The 27,953-nt window shown below is 34.8% G+C and overlaps 2 protein-coding genes across 3 annotated transcripts; one reads left to right on the top strand and one right to left on the bottom strand.

Annotated features, from left to right (window-relative positions):
• Window positions 1-446: 446 nt before the first annotated feature.
• LOC130625819 (uncharacterized) lies at window positions 447-10,440 on the bottom strand. 2 transcript variants are annotated; one of them, XM_057440935.1, is made up of 6 exons: window positions 10,422-10,440; window positions 5,477-5,566; window positions 2,498-2,537; window positions 1,929-1,980; window positions 839-909; window positions 447-755 (listed from the first exon to the last, which is right to left on the bottom strand). In XM_057440935.1, exons 2-6 carry the CDS (start codon window positions 5,540-5,542, stop codon window positions 628-630), a joined length of 357 nt encoding a protein of 118 aa, XP_057296918.1. In that variant the 5' UTR covers window positions 5,543-5,566; window positions 10,422-10,440; the 3' UTR covers window positions 447-627. The 2 variants fall into 2 exon arrangements, with proteins under 2 accessions (XP_057296918.1, XP_057296917.1); XM_057440934.1 differs by lacking the exon at window positions 10,422-10,440 and having other exon boundaries at window positions 5,477-5,638.
• A 184-nt stretch (window positions 10,441-10,624) lies between these two features.
• On the top strand, window positions 10,625-27,810 carry LOC130625821 (uncharacterized). The gene is made up of 5 exons (XM_057440936.1): window positions 10,625-10,730; window positions 22,822-22,879; window positions 22,986-23,025; window positions 26,422-26,495; window positions 27,435-27,810. Exons 1-5 carry the CDS (start codon window positions 10,668-10,670, stop codon window positions 27,587-27,589), a joined length of 390 nt encoding a protein of 129 aa, XP_057296919.1. The 5' UTR covers window positions 10,625-10,667; the 3' UTR covers window positions 27,590-27,810.
• The last annotated feature ends 143 nt before the right edge of the window (window positions 27,811-27,953 follow it).

The raw sequence follows: 27,953 nt of genomic DNA, 5'->3' as shown, positions 1-27,953 counted from the left end.
GTTTAGTGAAGCAATTATTCAGGCATTATGTCCGTTGCTGGAAACTTGTTTTATACTGAATATATGAAGCGAGTTGACTCAATAGACAAGTTACAAATCATATTATATGGGAAAAGTGAACTCGGAACCTGAGAGACAAAAGGTGTAAACAAACCAACAAAACCTTGAGATTTTTTACGGCCAGTGGTTGCGTATTGTAAATCCAAAGTTATTAAAGAAAAAATATATAACAAAGTTTGCATACGCGCGTTCTGGTAACCGATTACCTTAAATCGTACGAGAGAGAAAAAATAAGGTTTAATCTTATTTGGTCCGGGGTATTTCGAACATATTAAGACCAGGCTGATTCTGCCTTAACTCTTCTCCCTCTACATAACTTTAGATAACCTTTTCAACGTGGAATCAAACTTGGCATACCCCTAGTATGTTCAAAAAATAAACAGCTGTTGCCATGGTTATAAAAATATCTGTCATACAAATCGCACTAAAAATACAGTCAGTTTTTTATATCAACACGTAGTCCGACAACATACGTCCTATTGACTGGCGAGTGCGTGCAAGTTCTGATATATTGCTACAGCAGCCATTTTTGAAAGTCAAATCTTCTTCGTTGTTCATTTTTTGTTGTCATCTCCTTTTGCGCAATTTATGACCTGGTTGAGAACAAACATCATCCGAGTCTTCGCATGCTTCCAATACGTCGCTCTCACCCGTAGTGACCAAACCTAGGCATGTCGACACCTTGGAAGTTAAACCTAAAAATTTTTGACACAATTTATACGTAGGAATGCCACGGAGTGTGAAAAAATAAAAAATAAAAAAAATTATTATCACGTACTCAATACAGCTGCAGATCTTTGTAACTGTCGCATCTCCGTTTTATTCAAGTGTTTTCTCGCAGCTTTTAAGCTAACAATACAATATAAATGAAACATAAAATTTAACTGAAAATAACAAAACAGGGATTTGGTACAAACGAGTTGCAGTATAACACAACACTCTCCCAGATCCAGCAGTTTATATCTACTTCGCTCCTAATTTAAAGGAATAGTACATTTTTAATAATTTTAATTCTAATTCAATTCATTTTTCAAAATTTTGCCGAATGAATTAAGAATTCTTATTAACACGTGAGCAATTGCTTAATATTTACGTGAATTTGAAAGGTTGCATAGATTATAATAAAAAGTCAAGTTGGTCTAGAATTACTGAGGAACAATTATTATTTTAGAAGAGTTTTTTCCCATTGTTCTATATAGCAGGTTCTTGCAACAGAATAACTTTAACGTTGTCTATTTGTTCAATTCCAAAAACTATTCATCACCATCCGTAAATCTGACTATTTATTTTTCAATTTTGCAGAAAAACAATTCTTGCTGAACAATTTGAAAGAGTATTATTTACGTTACAAGAAACACGTTAAGTTACCAAAAAAATTGACAGTTATCAAAGCAGGTAGGTCCCACTCATTTTGCGACTAATATTTTTAGAATATGACGATTTCTTCGATTTGCGTGAAAAAGACATGCAGGAATTTTTTAGGAGAATTTAAATTAGTGAGTGTCACTTAGGATCATAAGAATAAAGAATGTCAAAGGAATTAAACAAGGAAGATAAATTGGATTGAGCAGATTTCATTTCCGTATTAGCTGACACAGAATATAAATATTTTGAACTTATATTCCATAAAAACATTATAGAAATTAGGTTTGCTAAATGAATGCTCCCTAAAACATAAAGATATTTTTAGGAGTTTTCATGGAAAATCAGGAAGTTTTAGGATTTTTTAGGTGTTTTTTTTCAAAGATGGTGTGAAAAGGTGACTACAAAATAGTGGCTTTTACTGCAATTTTACTAAAACAACAGGAGTCCAAACAAATTGTCTGAAGGCGAGACACAGGTTAACTTACAAGTAAATACCAACTTACAGCTGTGAGTCGTTCCCTAACAAAATTTTCATACTTGACTTTGACGTTTTATCTAAAAATATAATTAACACGTAAATTTTTTTGTGTGTGGAGACAATGCGGAAAATGTTTGAAAGGGGTACGTTCTTGTTTTTATTAGATGCACTCTTTTCTGAAATCGAGATCGTATATGACTTTTTACAATTATGTAGTCTTTGATAGCGAAAATGGGGAGAAGTAGTATTCTTAAAGAAACCAAAAAAATTAGTGGAAATGACAACAAATTTTATTTCCAAAAAAAACAAAAATGATCGTAAGAACAAACTATTTCACAGTTTTAGTATTTATACCTGGAGTTCAGTACAAAAATTACTATTTTATTATTCACTAAAAAATATCATTCACAATTTATTTATTTTCCAAATACTTTTTTGTAAGGTTTAGTCAGAAGTTTCAGGCTTTTCTAGATTTTTTCAGGCACCCTTGCAAACTCCAGACTACTCAAGGTTTTCCATCCTCACTAGCAAGTCTTGCCACACACATTGGACACGCACAATAACAAGAGTGTTTTAAATTCCAATTTTACTTACTTAAATTTGCAACACTGCTAATTGAACACTTGGTCTGCCTCTGTAAAAAGAAAAAAACTTAAAAGTTTATTTGTGAGTTTGTACACAAGTAATACCTTTATTTACGAAGTTTTTATACACAACTAATTTCGGCACAGAGCTGCACAGACAAAAGCATGTTTAAAACACTGATTTCGCAAATATACTAATTCTTAGTTTATGCAAAAATTGATGTGTGTGTGAGATATTTCTTTTCCAAAGGTGCATAAGAATTAGATTGTGCAATTTTTTAATTATTTTTAATATTATAATAAAGAGATTGTTATTTTTTATCCCCATAAGGTAAAAAAATACTGTACCAATTTAATTAAAACATGTGAATTTTTAATTGCCTTATCACGGCCAAAGGTCTTGAAAACAAGTTAAAAGTCTTAAATTCATACATTCTTGTAAAGGGGTACATTGCAACAATCAACATTCTGGTCTGGTCTGCAATTAACCATGCAAGCAAACATGAAAATGAGGTGTGTTCGTCTTTGTCAGTTTGTGATAGGTGTCACAGAAGGTTTGTAGTAGTTCAAAGTAACAATTTTTTCCCCTTCCACATTTGACCAGGTTACTCAGACCGCTGAGAGAAATAGGAACATTTGTCATGCAGGTGTCTAATAGAAGAATATTGAAACTCAGTAAAAACGAACACAACTCTTTAACGACGTTTCGGCCGTACGACGGCCATTTTCAAGTATAGCTATTTAGAATTGACAAATTCAACACTATATACAAAATATCGTACGATATATCATCGTACGATCAAATATTTCGTAGGGGCAAGTCAATTATCTGAAAATAGAAATAATGGCATTGATGCAATATTTCTATTAAGAATTGGCTTATCCCTACGGATTAACAAGCTTTCCTTCAATTCCAAATCAAAATTATTAGATGCGGAGGAGATAATAGAAAAATTATCTAAAGATGGTCTATTTTTACAGAAAACAACATGCTCCAAAACAGCACTAGGGTTAATAGATTTGACGGATTTTCCAGTCAAGGCAGAAACGGCCATGTGTTCGCAGGCTCTAACTTTCAAATGTCGCATAGTTTTCCCATAATAGATGGCATTGCAGCCATCACACTGATATTTATATACGACTTTTGAACGCAGAGCCTTTGAAACACGGTCCTTAAACCGGAAAAAATTGCCAATTCTACAACCCGATTTGAAAATAACCCTAAGCTTACAGCACGGAAGATGCTTATCAAATGTTTTAACTAAGTGAGTTCGCAGTTTCAACGATATATTACCCAAATATGGCAAAATAATAAGAACTTCTAACTTAGGCACGGTACTGAAAACTTTCTTATCTTGAAACATTCTGTCGAGAAAAGACTTAATGCATTGATCAATCAAACTTGACGGGTAGCCATTTCTTAACAGAATGTTTCTAAGATCTTGCATTTCTAAGTGAAACCTAGAAAAATCAGAAACAATCTTAAATATCCGAAAAATCAATGTCATTATCAAACCCAAACACATGGCCGTTTCTGCCTTGACTGGAAAATCCGTCAAATCTATTAACCCTAGTGCTGTTTTGGAGCATGTTGTTTTCTGTAAAAATAGACCATCTTTAGATAATTTTTCTATTATCTCCTCCGCATCTAATAATTTTGATTTGGAATTGAAGGAAAGCTTGTTAATCCGTAGGGATAAGCCAATTCTTAATAGAAATATTGCATCAATGCCATTATTTCTATTTTCAGATAATTGACTTGCCCCTACGGAATATTTGATCGTACGATGATATATCGTACGATATTTTGTATATAGTGTTGAATTTGTCAATTGTAAATAGCTATACTTGAAAATGGCCGTCGTACGGCCGAAACGTCGTTAAAGAGTTGTGTTCGTTTTTAGTTCCAAAAGTCTGAACATACACACCAATTCAATCAAGTTATGAAACTCAGTAAGCCAGACTGAATAGAATATTTATGGAAATATATTACTTTAAAAAAACATGATGGAAATGGTATATATCGCAATGCTTGACTTCTAAGATTGTCTTTTTTTGTGGCAACACCAATTGCAATAACTGTCTAGCATTTTGGGAAAAATATGAGAGAGTTTCAGAGAGGGTAGATGTTACTGAAAAGCATGTGCATGTTCATTGTTCTCAATGCAAAATCAACGTTGTCTAAGCCGTTCCTGGATATATATATATATATATATATATATATATATATATATATATATATATATATATATATATATATATATATATATATATATATATATATATATATATATATATATATATATATATATATATATATATATATATATATATATATATATATATTACTGAAGCTATTGCGTAATTTCAATTGATGTCGCAATCGATCGAAAGTGTTCTTTTCTTGAATGTTTTCAAATGTAATGTAATGTGTTAATTTAAATTTCGAAGGGCCTTTGTTCCAATGCGTGCCATACAAAGTTATGCGATCAAGCCTTGCCTCATTTGGATATATGCCCGGTCCAGGGCGGCGAAAAATGGTCCTCAAACGATTTCGAGTGGCGCTATACTGTCTTGGCCCTGGGAACGAATTTGCTTGCTGCGATCTGAAAATCCCGGGAAAAAATACACCCAACTGACTAATTTTTGCGGGGTCTTCAGGACGCGAACACAACATATTTTTGATGGTGGCCTTACAAGTTCTTTTGGCCTAGCTATACCTTTAGTCCAACAAGGATAAACGATTTTTGGTGCACACAGATGTGATTGGGCGATTTTAGTGGCCCCCAGTGGAAACAATCCACTAACTATAGGTTTTTGTGATTTTCTGGGCTAGCCACTTTAAATAATTATTATTATTATTGGGAAAAATATGGTGATTAAACCAATGATAGATTTGTCAGAACTGTTTGTAGGACCTCTCACAATCGTTTAGTATGTATGACACATACATATACAAAGAAAAACAAAGGAAAAATGTATTTCTTACAATAGGAGCAGATAGATTTCTGGAAAAATTAAATGCTCTTCTGCCATGCCTGCTAAAAGACGCCATTTTCACTTTCAGTATCAAACTCGTGTAGTGTCGGAGACTGCATATATACAGACTGTTATATATTTGTATATGTAAGGCACGGAGTGAAGTGTACATAGCCTCTTTGTATTTAACTATATTACGAGACACACGTGTTATTTCTTGTCCTGCTGGTATCTCTCATTTGGCGACGAGGATTGGATTTTATACAAAGAAAATTTACCACAACATTTCAGAAACATTGTCAGATAAGTACAAATACGTTTTCAACCTTGTACTGAATTCTTGTACCGTTTGGAAGAAAACTGTTACGCTCAAGCTGCGTCGCTCGCCAGGAGCCACCTCCGCCATTTTTTTTGTACTACGGCTACGACTTTACGTAGGACATCACCACGCTCAACCAAATTAGGCTTCAAGTGTTGTGTGCGTAAAACATAAACAAATATGGCGCATGCCTTAGCGAATCTTCGCTCGTGTGTGCAAGAATTTCAACTACAGGATCACGAAGAAACTACTTCAAACATACACAAGCGTTGGTGTATGTGGGTAGAAAATTTGGAATATTGTTTTACTTTTGAAGGACTAGATACAGTACCGACAGAAGATGGGGCTGTCTCACCAGAAGTTAAGAAAAAAGCAGCGCTCCTAGCCTTAGGCGGCCATCAGTTGCGGGAGCTCTACAACACCCTCGAAGATACAGGGACGACATACACTGAGGCAAAGAGGAAGATCGAAGAGCATTTCAAAGGTTCAAAGAATCTCACTGCAGAAAGATACAAATTTTTCTGCATGAGACCACTCTCAACTCAAGAAACTCATGATCAATGGGTTACTCGTTTAAAGACTAAAGCAAGAGACTGTGAATTTGATCAAATGAACATGAAGGAAGCAATTAAGTTGGTGGTTACTCTACACACACCGATTCCTAAATTGCAAACAGCTGTCATAAGAGATGATATGACTTTCGAGCAAATGATGAAACTGGCACAATCTATGGAGCTGGCTCACCGAGAAGTTAGCTACATGAAGGCAAACACGATGGAACCTCATAATACTCATTCGGCGGAGAATATCGACCTTAACAAATTGGCACATTATGCTGATCAGCAAGGTATGCGGCTGGCACCAAAGAAGCCTGCCAACAAATCAACAAAAATGGTTGAGTTGTGTCGTTATTGTGGAGAAACGACACCACACAAAGGAAGTTGCAAAGCAAGAGGTGCCACATGTAATAACTGTGGCAAGAAAAATCATTTTTCACGAGTTTGTGAAAGCAAGAAAGTCAACTTGCTTATTGCACAGCCAGGACCACAAGGAGGGTCATTTTACGAATATGGGGCAACAGAAATTAAACTTGATGCAGTGAAGGAGAAGCTACGAACCACCTGTGAAAACTATCCATCCACTGTAATCGAGGTAAACATCGACAACACCAGGATCACTATGCAAGTAGATTCGGGGGCAGATGCAAATGTAATTCCATGGAATGTTTATGAAGAACACTTAAAACACATTCCTCTTCGATCAACCAAGGCAAAACTGCAACCATACAACTCAGTTACATTACCAATCAAGGGGGCGTTTGAGGCACAAATCACTGCCAACAACAACAACAATGTCCAGGCTACCTTTTATGTAACAGAGGGAGCTGCTGCACAAAGTTTAATGGGCAAATACACAGCTTTCGATTTAGATGTATTGGCTATCAATGTAAATCACCTTGACAACCAACAAACTGTAAAACAGGTACACACCAAAGTACAACATCTAGATTATAGAGAAATGGCCAAACATCTAACTCCCATAGAGACATCGGTTGAACTTGAAAAGCAGCTTGAAGTCACAACACACAATCAAGAACAGAAGGTTGATGCAATTATGCACCACTTTGATGTAGTATTCAATGGCATTGGGAAGCATAAATATCGTCAGGTTCACCTTCATATTGATGAAACAGTTTGCCCAGTTGTGCAAGCGCAACGTCGTATTCCGTTTGCACACCGTGAAAAGTTGGAGACTCTGTTACAGGAGCTGGAAAAGGAAGATGTCATTGAACGGGTAGAGGGACCAACTGACTGGGTCTCCAACATTGTCATAACACCAAAAGCCGATCCATCACAAATTAGAATGAGTATTGACATGACTACCGCCAATAAAGCAATTCAACGCACGCGTCATGTCATACCAACGATTGAGGAACTTAGATACAGAATGAATGGGGCATGCCATTTTTCTAAGCTGGACATGAACCATGGTTATAATCAATTTGAAATTGATGACTCATCTCGATACGTCACAGTGTTTTACACTCATAAAGGCCTACGTCAATTCAAGCGACTCAACTTTGGAACCAATTCAGCTGCAGAAGTATTCCATGACGAAATGACTAACACTTTAGCTGACATCCAACAGGCTGCTAACATCTATGATGACATCATTGTATTTGGTCGTACTCAACGAGAACATGATTTAACATTAATCCAGGTTCTACAACGACTAGCAGACTGTGGATTAACATTAGGACGATCCAAATGTCAACTTAATGTGACATCTGTTAAATTTTTTGGTTTAATATTCTCGGCTAGTGGTATATCACCGGATCCTGCCAAGGTGACTGCGCTTGATGCCATGACAGCACCTTCAAATGCAACGGAAGTGAGATCCTTTCTAGGCATGACCAATTTCAGCTGTACCTTTATTCCTGGTTATGCCAACATTACTGCACCTTTACGACAACTAACATGTAAAGGCCAAGTTTTTGAGTGGACAGATGAGTGCAACACTGCATACAACAAGCTCAAGGAAGTTTTGAAGCAACACACAACAATGGCTTATTTTGATCCCTGTAAGGACACCAAGCTTATTGTAGACGGATCGAAGAAGGATGGTCTTGCTTCCATCCTTGCCCAGAGAGATCCTCAAGACAACATCTTTAAGCCTATTCGTTATGACAGTAGAGCTACTACACCTACCGAAAGGAATTACTCACAACTAGAGATTGAAAGCCTTGCTCTCGTTTTTGGAACAATGAAGAACCACATATATCTGTATGGGCTTCCCCAATATACTGCCAGTACAGATCATCAACCTTTACTAGCCTTGTATAAGCAAACGAAGCAGGACATGCCAGCACGTATTCTGAGGCATAAACTAAAACTACAAGGCTACAATTTCCAGCTAATACACGAACCTGGTTCAGTCAACCCATCTGATTATCTTTCTCGCCATCCACAGCAAAAGCAGGCTCCATCCCAACAAGAAAGTGAATTTCCTTTATACTTAGTCACCAATGCTGTCATGAGAAGTGATTCAGCTATTACCACTGATATGATTGTGCAAGCAACGTTGGAAGATCCCACGCTTCAATCTCTTGCCATTGCTGTACGACAAGGATACATTGACAAGAGGCAGAAAGAGCTACAACCCTACAAAGCCATCTTCAAAGAAATCAGTGTGGACGATTCAGGTATTATATTGCGAGGAGACAGGATCATTATACCGTCACAGCTACAACAGAAAACTGTACAGCTAGCGCACGAAGGCCATCAAGGCATAGTGAAATGCAAACAACTCATCAGAAGCACTATGTGGTTTCCAGGAATAGATGCTATGGTGGAGGCATCTGTAGCATTTTGCAACCCGTGTCAAGCTGCAACGGATACGAAACAACAAGAACCAATGAAAGCTTCTTCACTACCAGAACAACCCTGGATTAAACTTAACACTGACCTATTTGGGCCAATCGAGGGTGGTGATGAGTACCTACTAGTTGTACAAGACATGTATTCTCGTTACCCTGCTGTAGAGGTCGTTCACGCCACATCTGCACAATCAGTACTGCCAGCCATGGATCGCATTTTTGCACTTTTTGGAATTCCGGAATATCTAGGGTCAGATAACGGCCCGCCTTACAGTAGCACAACATTTGCAAGCTATGCCAAATACATGGGATTCAAGCATGGTCCGAAAATACCCCTAGCACCATGGACGAATGGCATGGTAGAGAACTTTATGCACAATCTCAAGAAGCTCTTGCAAACGTCTTTGCAGGAACACCTGAACTGGAGACACGAATTACAGCGCTTACTGCGGGCATACCGGGGCACTCCACATACAGTGACGGGTCGCAGTCCAGCAGAGGTTCTATTCAATGGCAGACAATACAGAACCCGGTTGCCTGCTGTACGCCGCGCTGAAAGGCCAAAGTTCCACACCGAAATATCAGCCAAGCAGGAGGCAAGACAAACCTCGATGAAAAAATATGCTGACCGAAAAGCATATGTTGCAGAGAGCGAGCTACAAGTGGGTGATTGGGTTATGTATCGCCAAAAGCAACAAAAGAAGAGTGATACGCCCTACTGTGGAACCCCACATCGCATTATCAAAAAGGTTGGTGGCAGAGTCACTGCAGAGTGGGATAGACATGTCATCACACGGCATAGCACCTTTTTCAAGAAAATTCCCAATCACCCAGGGAAAGAAAGGAGTCAGAAACTATTCACGAAATCAACATCTGTAGCAGACTGCGATATACCACCGTTAACTTGTGAAAGAGACGCGGACAAAGACGCAGTAACCAGTGAAGATGAAAGTATGCAAACCGTGGAGTATGAAGTAGAGGAAGATTGGAATAATCTCGATCAAGAAATTGCGATGGAACAAGTTAGAAGATCTACACGTGAACGAATGAAGCCGTCAAAGCTAACAGAATACGAAGTAGATCTCCCAGAGTCTTTGAAATAAAAAGGGGAGTAATGTAGTGTCGGAGACTGCATATATACAGACTGTTATATATTTGTATATGTAAGGCACGGAGTGAAGTGTACATAGCCTCTTTGTATTTAACTATATTACGAGACACACGTGTTATTTCTTGTCCTGCTGGTATCTCTCAACTCGTTATTGTGCAAAAGAGTCAACCAAACATATAGATGCATCAAAAAAAGTAAGTATCATAATTAATTTGTGCGGGAGACCCTTTTTAGAAAAATTAAAGCTTTATAAATGGCAATAAAATGCAGATATATGATTTAGCATAAAAAATATGTTCTGAGTAAGAACATTAAGCCCTGTCTTATGTCTACTATGCCCAAAAATTGGCCGCAAAATATGCGGAGTATTCCAAGCGGGCATGTTATGATACAAGATGGCGGCACGATCTGCACGTTTCTTATTTCGTGGGGGATCTGTGGCGAATTCATTTTTAAAGGTGACAGCATACGTTATGTTTTTTACTGACTATTAAACTCTGTTTATTATTACGAGATCAATTTAAAAAGGATTCCAGAGAAGACAATCAATATACAAGGGTTGCGGAGCGAAACAGTCCCCTCTGTTCGCAAGCAAAAAATTAATACTAAACCATAAATCAAGAATAATAATTTTTTTTACAGATCTTACAGATCTATTACAATAAGATAGATAGATAGATAGATAGATAGATGTGCATATTTTACATGGCTAGCCTCACAAATATCGAGGGATATACCCTGTCTATTATTTCCAGGAGGGGCCATGGCGTAGATGGAGAGTCCTAGAGTATTTAATGCTCATTTTGAGCTACGCAGACCCAATTAGAGCCCGCGCTCTACTAGACAACTCCCGGCAACATCCAACGGCCCACACAGTGTGCCATCTTTCCAATTTCCCTCACATGGCTTGGGTTAACCCGGGGCTATGGTAACACTCACTCGCCCATGTTGAATCGCCGTCAAGAGGAATCGAACCCCGGTCTCCCGCACAGAGTACGAGAGCTATAACCACTAATCTACGGCGCCGCAATAATAATAATAATTTTTTTTACAGATCTTACAGATCTATTACAATAAGATAGATAGATAGATAGATGTGCATATTTTACATGGCTAGCCTCACAAATATCTTACAGATCTATTACAATAAGGGTAGAGGCCCTGTTGTGTACTAGTTTTGAAAAATCAAGAATCTTAAACGCATTTGTTTTTCAGCAAGTAAAAACGGCATCACATTGCAAAAACATTTTTTTAAAAAAAACAAAAATATGTTGTGTTCTCGTTCTGAAGACCCCGCAAAAATGAGTCGGTCGTGCATATTTTTAATGACGGCCTTACAAAGATTTAGCTACCTAGTTTTTCCTACAGTACCGCCTGAATGTAATGTTACATGTGCACCTTTACATGAGCTTTAAAAGAGAAAGAACTTATAATAAGAACTTTTGTTTTTACTATATATCCATTGTTAAATAGATGATGAAATTTCCGTGTGGCTTATTGTTTTTTATAAGTACCGCACCTGCTAAGAGATTAACACAAAAAATGTTTAAAAAGTTAATTACCCTTTGTGTCTTTATTGTTTCAGCGCACGAACATCTTTTATTCATACTTGGATTTATTTGTTAAAGTATCTCCGATTAAATGCGTAAGCAAATGTTATTGTTCTGCACGCAAAAGAAATGTTATATGTTTTGTCTATACATGCAATGAGTTATAAAGATTTAAAAATTTAAGAATGACAAACGGCGATATAATTGCTTTTTTAGATTGCGTTTTAAAAATTTAAGAACGAAGAACGGCGGTAGAAAAGCTTCGTTGGATCGCATTTTAAAAGTTTAAGAACGAAGAACGGCGATAGAAAAGCTTCCTTAGATTGCATTTTAAAACTTTAAGAACGAAAATCGGCGATAGATATGATTTTTTAGATCGCGTTTTAAAAATTTAAGAACGAAGAACAGCGATAGAGAAGCTTCTTTAGATTGCATTTTAAAAGTTTAAGAACGAAGAATAGCGATATAAAAGCTTCGTTAAATCGCATTTTAAAAATGTAAGAACAAAGTTTTTATTAAATATTTATCTTAAAAAAATTTTTTTAGCGCAGTGAAAAAATAATTATTTCTATGAATATATAAATAAAACTTTTTAGCGATAAGAAAAAACACTTGCAAAAAAACTTTTATATTATTCCCGAAAATTATAGTTGATATTTTGTGATTATTAACACATTTAAACAATAACATGCATGTCTTAAAGGTACTGTCCGATTAAAAACAATATATTTTCTTTTGTTTTATTAAGTATCAAAAATAACGAAGATTGCACTCTTAAACAACAAAGATTTATCCAATACTTAGCACCATCGTTTGTTTGTTTTGATCTTGCTGCACTCGCCTACCATCTTCACGAACTTTCGAACGCGGCAAAAGGACTAAGTCAAATCATTATTCAGCATATTTTTGCTTGTGACGTAGTTACCTGGCTTCTTATTAGTCGAACCCCCCCTGACTTGCGCATCGAACGACTAAATGTTTATAATTTTTTTCCTTTGTTTTAAAAGTTCTTCATGAAGATAGAAATGAATGAAAATAATTTGCAGGTCAGGAATATTTGAGTAGGTGTGTGATGATTCGCACATGCAACGAATGTTACGCCTGCGATACGGGCTCCCTGGTTATTTTTATTGCGCATTCATTTCGCGGTAGAAAAGTGGGGGACGTTTTAAATTGTGAACCCCAAACACGATGATTGAGCGTTTACTGGTATAGCGACTCTCTCAATCTTAACTTCCTTTTCTACATGTCCGAAATAGTATGCATGACTATACTGTCATTTTTATATTTATTGTTTATTTTTCAGGTCATCACTAGCAAATAGGCAAAAATATGCTTTGTTTTTAAATTAAAAAAAATCTTTATCCACGTGGCTTAAATAAAACTTCAAAATTCATTCAAAAAGTTCAGCTACACTTAAACAAATTTTTTACAGAAAAAAATTTACACCGCCCGTGTGTTTCGTTTTTACAGGCATAAAGAAAAAATCTATTTAATTTGGACCTGCTATGGTTTCCAATTATTTTGTCAAATGAAGAAATTATCTACAATTTAATCCATGATAAAATGTCTATTCCTCCTGTAAGTGCAGTTTTGCAGACTTGCTTCATCTGTGCTCCGTCAGCGTTCACCTTTGCATTAGTTAAGAACTGCATGGCTGGATTTCTTGTGTAAGACCTGGTTACCAACGACGAAGGAGCCAGCCAAAAGAGATTTATGTCTACGTCGTTCTTTTAACTAAGTCAGGAGTCAGTGAATTAGCTAGGATGGTCAGGTTGGCTATGAATAGGCTTTTTTTTTTATAGATTGACTTTGAAAATTCAATATTTATTTTTCAGGCGTGTGATTAATCACACGCCTGAAAAATAATGTGCCAAGGCGTGCGGCATGCGATCGCACGCCTCTCCTGAAAAAGACTGGATTCTATTAAATATTTTTAATTACATGGTATAAAATTTTCTACTCCTCATGAGTAATTCTTATATGCGAGTGTGATTGAGTAATATTGTAATATTTTTCAAATAAAAAATGTATTACGGAACACAAAAAATCCGGAGCGGTGGTTTTTTTGAAGAGTACACTGTGGACATCTTTGGTGGCACTCCATGACAGAGAGATTTCGAACCACCACCTTGTTACCAGCCCCCACTCACCTCCTTAACATCCTTTTCTTTCCTCCGTTCAGATATTTCTCTGACTTTTGGTTTTTCCTTGTACGGAAAATTTTTTTTTTGGATCCTTGTGCAGCGAAAAAAATTTTTATCCTGTTTTTTTTGACTGTTGTTAGTGCAATTCACAACAGCGCACCATGACATTATTCTGCCTCTCAACCTTACTGAATGTACAATCTGAGTCTAATCTCTCTGTGGCGGGACATCTAGTAAGGAGAAAACTAATTTTTAATTATTGATTGGTTGGCTTTAGAGTACTGGGAAACAACTATGCGACCCTAAGGCTAAAGTCATATTGAACTTTAAGTTTTATTAGCAAATGCTTCGTGCTTAGGTTCGTACAGAATTAGCACAGTGTGTGTTTACCTTAAGGTCTCGACACATCTCTGGCCTTCGATTTTTTAATTCCATATGAATAATTCATAAAAAGCGGTCTTTCACAATTCAGGGGGTAAAATTACCAAAATTTTTAAACGTATAATAAAATACCAGCCTGGCTCACGTTTTATTTATTTTGGTCACTTCGGCGCGCTCCAGGTAAATACGTCACACACAACATATAATTTCAGCCTTGCTTTAGTGCCTATCATCCACCATCCAAACAATCGAAGCGAGAGACCGCATGCTTTTTTTGTAAACAAGAATGAGATGTTGTTCAGTTGGTGTTGGAGAGAAAACAAATAATTATTTAATTCTTTTATAGAAATTAGTTACAGAAAAAAATTTTTTGTCAAAATTTTAGTTGATTTTTAATCAAACAGTACCTTTAAATTCGAAAAAAAAAGTTTTTTGTATATATTATTGTTAACACACGCACCTATAGATAAAAATAGAAACATGCAAAATACGTGTGATAACAATAGAGACAAAGTTTTTTTATGTAAACATGACATCGTTACTCGACATCGTGAAGTGCGTGTACATGTAACATTACATTCAGGCGGTACTGTGCATAACTGCTTCTTTTTGTTTTCCGTGTTTTTAATTTAAGAAATTGAGTATATATTTAATTTTGAACTGTTACTCTGGGCGTTTATTTGGACTGACCAATACATGGAATCACAGTCCCGATATTTACTTGTGCGCGCATCTAAGTGATTACGTAATGCCCGATGCTCGGGCAGAAATGGGGGTAAAAATGTAAACACACCAAGCAGACACAGAAAAAAATGTTGAAAACAAACAAAACCCACAATAAAAACGTGGGTAAAATTTGGGTTTCAACATTTATTCACAATATGTTTTAACCATTTGTGGCACCATAGATTAGTGGTTATAGCTCTCGTACTCTGTGCGGGAGACCGGGATTTGATTCCTCTTGAAGGCAATTCAACATGGGCGAGTGAATGTTACCATAGCCCTGGGTTAACCCAAGCCATGTGAGGGAAATTGGGGAGAGGCTCCATGTGTGGGTCGTTAGATGTTGCCGGGAGTTGTCTAGTAGAGTGCGGGACCTAATTGGGCCTGCGTAGCTCAAAATGAACATTAAATACTTTAGGACTCTCCATCTAAGCTAAGGCCCCTCCTGGAAATAATAGACAGGGTATATCCCTCGATGTTAGTGAGGCTAACCATGTAAAATATGCACATCTATCTATCTACCATGCTATACTGACACAATTTTATTTTAAAATCCACACAAGTAAAACATGCATTCAAAGCTTGGCTTCTTTTGCCTACCACTCCAAACGCAGCGTCTATGCGCAATCTTTGTTGTCACTTTTATCCTTTTTTAGCGAAGTAATTTTCAGAAACGGATTACGCAAAGTAGAATATAATCTATGCTTTAAGAAAGCGATCTTTTGACTATAATTTGAACTAAAACATGTGCCTTAGCAACGGTGCTTTGCACAAGCACAAATGATGACATACACCCTTGTAAATTGAACATTTATATATTGGCAGTAATGTTTCCGTTACCTCCATTTCTGCGCACACATCTTTTTGGGATAGCATTACGTAATGTTATATGGTGCGCGAACAGGAAAAACACGGCACTATGATTGAGTTATTATTTGGTCACTAAGGGCTTCTTACAAAGTTTGAATAGTAGGCATTCTGATACACAGAGCTATTTGAGGTAAGCATTGATAAACTTCTTTTTCTATGGTATTACCAACAACAACAAAACCAGTGCACGATACACACGAAGTATCATGCCTGACTCGCAATTTAATGTGTTTGAATTTGATAAATTAAACATTAGGACGTGTTTTCATGTTTACTTTTGATAGTTATCAATCAATAACAGTAATAATGACATTCTATTGTTTTTTCAGTAACCTAAGTTAAATTACAAAAAAAAGAAAAGATGGTTTAAAGGAGTTTTAAACATTTTCTTGTGAGCAAATTTAAAGTTGTTTCCATTTTTTGTTAAGGAATATTTGTATACTAACACTATTGTACTATCACCATCGTTTCGTAGGTATTGGTTGTGCAATCTGAAAGTGTTAAAATTTAACAAATTTTAGCAGGCATGATAGAAGAGCATATAATAATGCTGAAGCATTTAACCATTATAGGGCATGTTACTTTTAACCCTTCCCGTCCCGTTCTCGGACTAGTCCGGGATATTGCTGCACTAAAATAATCCTGATCCAGGACAGGTCCGGGATTTCACTAGGACCACTTTAAACGGCCCTCACGGTTGCCTTGTATCTTTAAAACTAACAAGATCGATTTTTTTAACACTAGAATAATTTATCTCTCATTTGCGCTTGATCTGATGATTTTTAAATTCGGCTACCGTAAGTTATGCAGATTTGCTTTTTAAAATTAAAACAAAGATGGCGGCTGGATTTAGCGCATGCTGTGGCTCTGGATCTTCGCCTTTTAGCAGCAGTAATGCATCATTTGGCCTCTCTATTAATGAATTAAACCTTGAAGAGGATAGCGATGAGGATGTAGTAGCAAGTGATGATCTAATTAACAGATTATTTGGCCAGAGTGATAGTGATGACGAAGATTTTTTTGGATTTTCTGATGGTGGGGAAGAGTTTGTTGATGAAAGTTCAACTGATAATAATGATGAAGTTCAAAGAAAGCTAGAACGGAACCAAACCCTCATGGTTGGAACATGGGGCAATGGAAATCTGGTGACAAGAAGTTACAAAAGTTGCCCCATTTTGCTGCAAATCCTGGAATAAATGTTGATATTCCTGAGGATGCCGACGAACTTTATTTTTTCAAACTGTTTATCACCAATGAAATTATTTATGATATAACTACTGAAACTAGTCGCTATGCTCATGAATTTCTTAAAAAAGCTGGTGATGGTCTTCCTCCCTCTTCAGACCTGGCTAGATGGCCAGTAAATGGAATTTCTACTGAAAAAATGTCAAGGTTCTTGGCTTTAACTTTTTATTTCGGCATAGTAAAAAAGATTTAATAAAGTCTTATTGGTCAACAGACACTACTATTTTTACTCCATTTCCAAGAACTGTCATGTCAAAAATGGATGCTTTATCATAATTATAAAGATTTCATTGGTAAATATATTCAAATGATGTCCGAATAGAGAACTGAGAAACTGATAACGTTTTAGTATATACATTATGTTTTATATATCTCAAAATTATGTTTTATATATTTTTGATAAGAAGTTCCTCTAACATTTCTTTTATTTGCTGGTCTAAAGCACTAACTAAGCATAGGTTGTGGTCCAATGAGCACAATCTAAGCATGGCTAATAGACGGATTGGCAACTTTCCTTTTATATACTTACAATTCTTACTGAATTGTCTATTACCGGAGTCGAACCGGGACTTGATAATGCTTTATGACCATTTTTTAAAAAAGAGAAATACCTTACATGCATTTTAAACATAGTATATGCTTTAAATTAGTTGTTAAGGTTTATTTTAGACTAATATTATAAAATTTACGAAAATTGTGTTTTTTTGCTAAAAACGCCTGGGATCAGGGACATAATGTGTTAAAAAATGCCTGGGGCGGGAAGGGTTAAGACCACCTTTAAATGTTGGGCCGTGATCATTTATTTTTAAAACTTTTTTTGTAAGTTCCATAACCATGGGTATAACATATAGCAGTGGCAATTTTAAAAAAAACACGGCTATTTGATATAATTATCTTTTAAACTTAGCTTGATAAAAAATTTATATAAATTAATTCAAGTCCCGTGATGTACACTGTTTGCTGGACGATAATATCAAAAAATAATATCAAGCAAAAAGTTTCAAAGGAAAATTTTTTGAAAAAAAAACACATTTTCTCATCTCATCTCGTGAAAATATAACAAGCTTAGAAGATAATCAATGATGTTTTATTTTGTTGATTAAATGGCAATCTAGAGTTATACTAAACAAATGGAATAAATAACGTTAATTTAGGACCACCGTTGTTAAGGCCACTTGCAGTTGATTCTTTGTTCATGGTAATTGCGCGATCACTAATTTTGTAATCACAAAAATACTTATGTGGTTAAACATAAGTTTAAATTTTTATGTTATTTATAATAAATATTAGCTATTTTCGCAAAAAAACAAGACAGATTATTATTTTTGTAACACCCTCCTTTATTATAATTATTATATATGTTTAAAATTAGGAAAAATAATAAAACCAAGGTAGAATACGCTTGTCGTAACACCGTTACTAATTTGTAGTGAGACAAATTTTATTTTTCCTTTGCAACAAAAAAATTTCTTCGTGCGTGGTGAAAAAAATTCTTAGAAAAATATGCTTTACACCCTCCTCCGTTGTTATGTTGTTTTTATGTTGTTGTTGTTCCGACCATACATTCTCAATAAAATTATTTTTATTTCGCCGACCGACAGACCGTAAGTTACTGTTGACTTCGCCTGTAGAACAACTAATTAAGTTGGAGTCGCCTAACCACTTGTGGTTAAATTAAATCACTGTAGAAAACAGTAAAATTGATTTAATCTATTGTTGTTTTTTCTGCATGGAACGTTAGTATGTTTTATGAATTTGAATTTTTATTGCATATTATTTATATTTTTATTTATTATTAACTAGTCAATAAGGCCTGTGGAGAATTCCACTTAGTCAGACGGACAATTGAAAAATAGGATGTTTAAGATTTTTTGCTGACGTCAGCAGTAGAGATGCAAAAAAAATTGGAGAAATTTAGTTTATTCATTGCCTGTATTGTGTAGAGGTTGAAACGTTGATCACAATAATGTATAAGATCATATGTTTTCGATGAACGCCTTAGGAGATATCAGGGTTTAAAAATTTTACTGATGTCAGCAAAGACCTGTAAAAAACATAAAAAAATTACTTTAGAAATTTGTATACCTGTTGCCTTCATCGTATAGATCTTGAAACGCTGATCAAGAAAATGTATAGGATCATGTACTTGTGACAAACGGTTGCAAGATATTAGGGTTTGAAGGTTTTTTTGATGACCTGTTCATTCCAAAACGGATTCAGGGACCCAGGTTTGGGAAACTTACCCAAATTGGTCCCGGGTAGTCCATAGTTATCCATGCCGTGAAAAATCATTGATGTCACCAACTTGTTTTAGGTGCACAAAGTTTTAGGTGCATTGTAATGGCTTCATTATATAATTTAATATAAGATATTGACGTTAAAGTAGTATTATTCACGTTGTGCTGTAACGTCATAAAATTTAAGATATAAGACATGCATTTTTCGACAACATCAAAGGAAAGTGAAGACATCCACTTTGCCTGTTACGGATAGACACAGTCTCTGTATTATTATATGGATATATAAGTTTTCCCTGGTAAATAAGTAAATCATAAAAAGGTTAAAAAAAAAATTAAAAAGGTATTTCATTTTCTTGTTTTTGTATTAAATTTTTGGGTAGCTAAAACATAAAAAAACATCACAAACTAAGCATTACGCTGAAATTTAAAGATTATTTTGAGAACAAGGCTTTGTTATAAAGTGAAAATGTTAGAAATATGTTGCTATAAAATGTGTTAAAGCATAAGTTTTGTTGACGTGTTTTTGCAGCAGGCCTTAGCATGAATTAATGGCCCCCCAAGTGATCAATCGCTTGCCTGAAAATCTTGCATGATAGTCCCCCGAGTGATCAATCGCTCTCGTAAAAAATGTGCACAAGGGATTTTTTTTGTTCCTTTTGAAAAGTCTGCCACTGAAACGTGATATTACAGTCCAGTCCAAATGTAAGGTACATGTACACTCAAGTTTCACACCTTTTTCCAAGAGGCGGTAGTTGTTTATCTTTTGTTCTTATTAATTATCTTGAGAGTCTTGTAAGTCATTAACTTGTGCCTAATAAACAAAAGATTCTTAAAGAAAAAATAACTTATTATAACTGCGCTTAACTATTGTTAAATAGTGTGAACATAATTATTTCCAATGGCATAATTGTAAATGTTATCAACTCTACCAATGTGACACAAAGAGCCATTGTTTAATAGTTTTATTAAATAGTAGTTTTGCATGGAAATTATATAGACTAGTTAGAAGGCATTGTTGGTTGCGCGGGGTAAATAAAGCTTTTAGCGATAGAAAAAATTATATTTTAAGATGGAAACTTTACTTTTGATAGATTTAAAACACGTTTTAAAAATTTAAAAACGAAGAGTTGCGATGGAAATGCTTTTTTTTTAGATTTGGTTTTAAAAAATTAAGAACGAAGAACGTCGATAGAAAAAATCGCGTTTCAAAAATTTAAGAACAAATAATCGCGATAGAAAAGCTTTGTTAGATCGTGTTTTAAGTATTTAAAATGCTATCAACTCTGTTTGATAGTTTTACTAAAAAAAGATTTGCACTGAAAATAAATAGTCAGCGAGAAGCATTGTTGGTTGGAAGCAATGTTTAAAGCTTTCAAGAGATAAGAATAATTGTTATAAAATTCAAGTAATGTTAAAACATTGATTTTAAATGTTGTAAATATTAAAGTCTTATTTTCTTTTAAAAAAGATAATTATACAGAAAAATGTAAAATACATAAAGATTTAAAAATGTTTTAATGTCCAGATGCTCTTCTTCCTCATTGTGCGACGATTGGTAAAACTTTAAAACATGGTCAATATATTTCTTACATTTTGCAATGCATACAGTATATTTTAAAACTAAATAATTCCATCTACGTGAACGTGTTTTTGACTTAGTTTCTTTTTCTCCTTACCAGAACACAATGTCCCTACAAAGAGCGTTTCCACTTTTTATTCATGTCAAAAGTTATATTTTTAGACTCTTTCTTCGGTATCAAAATTTAAAAAAAAATGTTTTTGATCTATCAAGAACGTCAAAAGTTAGATTTTTAGATTTTTTCTTTCTTTGGTATTGAAATTTAATTTGTTTTCGAAATCTTATGTGAAGGGAAAAATCCCGAATGTAGGGTTTTTCCTTTTACGATGTTAAACGTTGCTTTTTATAAGAAGAACTTTTAAAAGTTTTGCATGTTAAAAAATATGTTTCAGTGATAAAGAAATATTACTAAAAGTTTTCAAAAGTAGCAGCATTATTTTTTTTTAAATATTTGACCATTGGATTTGTTGTTTTTTAAAAGAGCTTGTGTTTTTAAAATATATCGAGATTAAAATCGCGCGTTAATTAGTTTTTGTTAAAAAAAATAAAAATTCAATGGCCTTTGCTAATTTTTCTGGCACAGAATATTGTTTATAAACAATGTTTCTTGCTATGCTTTTGTTTGTAACAGGAAGCAATTATTTTCGCGTGATTTCAAAGGAACTTGCTATCCTATTGTGTTTTCGAATAAAAGCAATAATTTTTGCAAGTTGAGTACATGTGTATGCCTACTTCTGGACTGTACTGTGCATTGAAAATTAATCCTACATACACAAGACTTCAACTCTTTTGCTGGTATATGCAGTAGTATATCATTCAAGTTTGATTTCATAGAAGTTGGTGTCCATTACAATTGTGAAATTTTGTATCGCTTGTTTGTGAAGTGCGAGAGGCGTTTCTACAAATCATTTTGATAAACATGTGCAAATCTGTCAAGAAAGTGGAATAGGTTCTATTGATGGTTGAACCTGAAAAATTGAAACAAGAATTCAGGTTGAAAACACATGTTAAATGGTACCTATGGTTTGAACATTAACTGCCCTTCAACCCATGTTAAAAATACACTGATAAACAGAGTTTAAACTGTATTCTATAGCAAGAACGTTCAAATATGTTTTTATGGTTCGTCTGTAATAAAAATTCATGCAAGCGATTCAATGCTCAGGTAGCAAACATTCATGTGAACGCTAAGATTTGATCGTGACTCATTGCAAGGCCTGTTGCAGTGTTATAAAAAGTAAGAAAGTGCTAAAATTGCACTTTTTATAACACATCATGACAGTGCTAAGGCGAGCGAAAGATAGTACACAAAAGTTAGTTCAGGCATGTAAAGGCCTGGACCCTGGAAATTTTTATGATAGTAGCATATTTTCAGAGAAGGCCATTGTTGTAAACCAGCAAGCCATTAAGCCTTTAAAATGATTGTCAGGAATTTCTTTGGCTTGGTAGTGACCACAGCACTGGCACCAGTTTTTTGTGGATCCTAGAAAAGTCTTTTTCTTCCTCATCAGTTTTGAAACTATAGGTTGAAACTATACAGTTCTATCAAAGAAAGTTTGGTTCAAAAGTCAAGGTTTAAGACTGGATAAATCATATATATATACATATGTCATTATTTTCATGCAATGCAACCGCACATGAAAGTATTGTGGAATTAGTTGTGGCATGCAAACTACAGCATGTCATAAATATTCCTTCTGGTTTAGGCTCTTTGGATTGCATTAAAAACTTTCGATTTGCGTGGGCAGGTTTTTGCCAAGTTGCATTTTGCTAAACTGCTTCACCCAAAAAATATCACTCATTTTTATATTTAGAGTTCAAACGGGAATGCAAAATTGTGCACCTCTTCAAATCTTGCACGTCTTGTTAAAGGTAGCTGTTATTTTAATTACTATGCTTCAACCATTTTAACACACTCTTTATTTGCTAATAAAGTTTGTTGCATGTGCAATTTGGTTATATATATTTTTTTGTTTAGGAGCAAATTCAAACTCACTTAAATCAAGATGTTTGTCACAGTGAGTTTCTTTATTATTTGAGTAAGATGCAATAGATATCCATCATGTTAGTTTATGGATTGTGGTGTACAAGTCACTACTTTTGCTCACGACCATACCTGTTTCTCTGTGACGACTGTTTCAGCTAGGGTTTGTACCACAAAAGGCAGTTTATCACTTAAAGAGATGTGTAATAATGTAAACTTAAACATTAAGTGATCATTCTGGTTCTGTTGGGGTTTGGTGTTTGCTAAAAGATAAAATCAGAAGGTTTTTGTTGATTGCACTCATGTTTACTTAACAAGCTATTAGTTTTCAGGGCTTCAAAAATTAGGTACACACCCGTAAGCGCGCACCTAAACTTTGCACAAGGTGAGCGAAAAACTGCACATATAAATCGATGCTGTCAATTTTATGCTACTTTTAATATGAAGTGAATCTTACAAAGTCCCATGGTTAAATCAGATTTCTATTTTTTTTTTATGATATATCTTTTCTTCTCTTTTCATATTTGATAACTTTCCATCAAATAATTACATTTTTAAAAGAAGTGTAAGTAACATGTGAACCGAGGGGCAGTGAGAGGGGGAACATTCAAATAGAGTCCTAGATTGCTGTTCACCATTCATTTTATATATTCAACATATCACAAACAAAAACTAGAGGCCCTTAGGCCTTGAGGTCAGCGCGACTGAGAACTTTAAATGTGTGAGTGAGAATTGTTTATCCACGAAAGTAAAAACGAAAATTTTCTTCCGCTTCAAGATAGTAAAATTTACTCACTTTCCTCTGAATAACGATATTAGTTCAAATATCGTCTCACTTCTTAGCTTGGTTTCCACTGCAAGATAGCGTGAGATAATTGGCATATTACTGGGCACGGAGAAAGGAAGAACTATTTCTCAAAAGTTCAAATAAATAGGAATCTGACTTTTCAATTTGAATATTTCCGTTTTCAGTTGCAATTGAATTGGGCAGTTCGTCTAAAGCAAGATATTGACTGGTGTAACCTAGGCTGATGTTAGTGATGAACAAAGTAGTTCTTCTTCAATATGACTTACACGCATTATACATTGCATTAGGAGCGAAGCAGATTTTAACCAAGAACTTCATTATTTTAAATATGGCAGACGAAAAGTCTGATGGCTGATAATGTATTTTTACCAATAAATTCTCAGGTCCAGTACCAAAATTTTAAATCGGCTATGAAAAACTGTGCTTTTGAAATATCCACTATCTTTGAAAGTCTTTTTGTAAATTGGGACAAAAACTCGAAATTGGCAAATAATATTTAAAATCTTAAAAATGGAATTATTTTCGCCAATGGCCAATTTTCAAATTTTTGACAGAAATTAATTTTTGCAGATCGCTCACTTTTAGATTCTAAAGTTGCAAAATTGGCCACAATTTATTCCTGCAGTAATTGCAGGAATCATGCCCAGTTATTTTAGCGTGAATATATATATATATATATATTGTGCAATATTATGCAATTTTTACATCTATGGCAACAGGGCACGAAGGCATGGAGAATTAGTGTCTACTGAATCAAAATGTCTTCATTCAAGATGACGAAGAGAGTTGCGTGCACTACTACGAGCTTTGAAAGCAGTTTCACAAATAAAATAAATAATCACAAATGCAAAACATGCTACACAAATATCAGGGTGCGAAATTGGCCAGACGACTTCGATTTTAACGGTAAAATACAATCGTTTTATCAAATGTATCTCTCCTGTCTCTGGGCCCAAAGCGATATTTTTTTCTGCCATGGATATTAACATCGAAAAGATCAACCCCCACCCTCCTAACGTCGAATCGATACAGGAGAGATATATTTGATAAAACGATCGTATTTTACAGTGCCCGGATCTTGTCTGTTTACGAGCGGAAGAGAGGGGGACCTTCCATGTAGCATCAAACAAACTACATATGGTCAGAATGTACTTCCGTCATCATGATGGCAGAGTGTGCTGGTGGGGGTGGGGTTTTCAAAGTAACGTCAAATTAACGCTTAGTTTGGCAATGTGAGCATATGGATGCCTACCCTAAACAAAAATGGCAAATTTTTTTGCCCGCACATCACATTTTCATATGCAAAAATGACACAAACCGAACATTTTATTGATGTTGGCTTTAGCAGTTAGGACAGTAGGTCATTAACTAGCTATATTTCAGTTAATATATAGCTAGCTAGCTTATTATATGCAGTGCGACTGGCAAAAATTAGAACCCTGTTAAGGTTTGGGAATACTTAAATGCATTAACAGTAGCTACCTAATAGCTAGCTAGCTATAAAACAATAAATAGATAAGTAGAGTAACTTGCCTTGAAAATGGTCAATGAACAACAAAACCAGTGAGATCTTCAGTGTACGGAGATGTAACTACCAGTCGGACAGCCAAAACCGGAAATATATTTTGTTTTATTTATATTTTAGCTGTATTTCAGATCTGATCAGATCAGTTTCTTTCTTTTAAAATGTCGTTTGGTTCTGGAAACTCATGATTACTACATCCTGATTGGCTGATGAGTGGAAAACGGCCTTTGGATTAAGTAGGCGGTAATAAGGTGGTCGGGAAGCTGACTAGGGACGGACAGAATAACACACGAACACAAAAAGGCAAACTGAAATGAAAGATCAGCTACCTGACGGCGCTGACCAATTAATGCAACTGATATTAAGGTGCTCAGTGAGGTACACGAATGACGTACACGCATGTGCCTACAAGGTTTTGAGGTGCATGACAGTACGAGGTACACACTCATGCACCTAATCAACCTATGAGGTACTCGAAAAGACGTGTACCAAGATTTTGAATTTTTGAAGCCATGGTTTAAAAAGATAATTGATGAGCTTGTTTTAAGTTTGTGAGATTTAAAGTAGTTTAAGGGTGGTAACTGCGTGTATGCTTTTTTATCATAATATACTATAGTTCTAAGTCCTGTAAAAATATCCATTTAGGCAATCAGCCAATGAAAAGTATGATTTATTTTAATACATGACATCAGCAGTGGATGTGCATGCACAAAAAATTTTCTTTAGAATTTTGTTTAGCCATTTCTTCCACCTTGTGGTAATGACGTGCCATTTGTGAAAGGAGAGTTCTCTATAACCTCTAATAAAAGTGTTTTTTTTATATAAATAAAAACTAATCCACAGGTTTGCCCGTCCTTTTTATACAGCATTGTGTGCGCCTCGCTACTTGCTGTACCATTTTGTGTGACATACAGACGTATACGAATATTATAATATAGATCCCAAATTTTGGTAAATTGTAATCATTTTAAAATTTTACACCTTTTCCTTTGCTCATACCTGTAGCCATATTGTGTTAATTCTTTTCATATATGTGTGCATTAGTAAAGTAATTTTATTTTCTGCATGCACATGTTAATGAGAATTTTTTCTTTTAGATTTTTACCTGCATTGCATGTACAAGCAGGATGCAAGTTTGGTATAACGCCTCTCGGCGCACTTAATTTATTAGGTCAGTGTTGAAAATTTTAATACACATTTTTATATATTCGTGTCTACAGAAGCAGCATGCAGTAGTAATTAATTAATTAACGAACTGAGAATACTTTGTTAATGTATTGTACAGGAATATAATGTGTTGTATAGTATAGCGTGAGAAGACTTTACTAACAAGACTGTTAACACTGTTGTTCATTGAACGGCTATGTTAACTAGCTGCTCCTTTCACTTTACTTGGTATTTCCACACATAAAATTCTTAACGCCTTTAAGTTTTCAGAAAGCTGCACCCCCTTTCCCTGAACATTAAATTTGTCACTTATCATTGTTTTATAATAAATGTTTATCTTTTTTATACACTCACAGTTTGTTATATACAAGCATAGAAACGATTTTTAACACAGCTATAAGCTATACCTGAGTTTTCTTATTTATCTATTAGGCACCAGCATGCCGAATTTGTAGGTCCCATACTCCTCAGTGCCTTAGATGTTGGCTATTACTGAAAACTACCACTAAAAATCTTTAAAATCCTTATATTTGGGGAGTATAAAACTTTTAAGATTATCCTTAGAACTTGAAACTAACAACACAACTTTATTTTGTCAAGAGGAGTCATGAAAAATGACCATAACCTTGTAAATACAGATCAAATTCATTGGTGCAGCCATTCATTAAGTTTTGAAATACAAAAAGTAAGAGCTAAAAAAGCAAAGGTTTTTACTGGATTGTGAACTGGATTGTGAGCATCATTAAAACAATAATTTGTAAAAACATATAAATTAAAAATCAAGAGTCTAGTCCAAATGTTAAAGATTTTTTAATACTATTTTATTACCTGTTTCATTTTTATAAGAGCTGTCATTTAGTTTATACATTCACTTTTTTTGTTGGTGCTGTTCTGTATTTTCACAATAGTTGTTGATGTTCTGTTTTTTTAATTTGTTTTTTAGAGAAGAGTTTCGCATCGAAGCAACACGCACTAACACTTGCAATTAATGAAAGTGAAGTTACATCTGTTGAAGAAAGCGATGAGGACGATGAGGCTACATTATACATATTGAGTGAAATGTTTTCAACCATCTGGGCATGTGATGATGTTGGATAGTAAAGATAAAAAGATATAGGACATTTTTTGATAAACACAACTGTTTTACTGTCACGCTTAATGTACTATTTTTTTATGAATACTTTAGAGTCACGATACAACGATACACCATGTATTTTCTTATCATATTGTTGATAACCAACACAATGTATTTTATGTTGAGTGGATAAAACTGTTGTTATTTTGCTATTTTATTATATTTTGCTTTTATTTTTAAACTACATTTCTTGTTCTTTACTTTTCATGCATTATTTTATAAAAGGTTGCTCTGTATGGATCTGTTGTTAAGCAATGCCCAAAATTTAAAAACCTGTCTTCTTTGTTGCTTTAGCAATTTTTTGAGATTGATAAGCATGTTTATGTA

The sequence above is a fragment of the Hydractinia symbiolongicarpus genome, chromosome 14 (assembly GCF_029227915.1).
Source record: "Hydractinia symbiolongicarpus strain clone_291-10 chromosome 14, HSymV2.1, whole genome shotgun sequence".
NCBI lineage: Eukaryota > Metazoa > Cnidaria > Hydrozoa > Anthoathecata > Hydractiniidae > Hydractinia > Hydractinia symbiolongicarpus.
The sequence above is the reverse complement of the archived record's forward strand: the minus strand, read 5'-3'. Positions and strand labels throughout refer to the sequence as shown.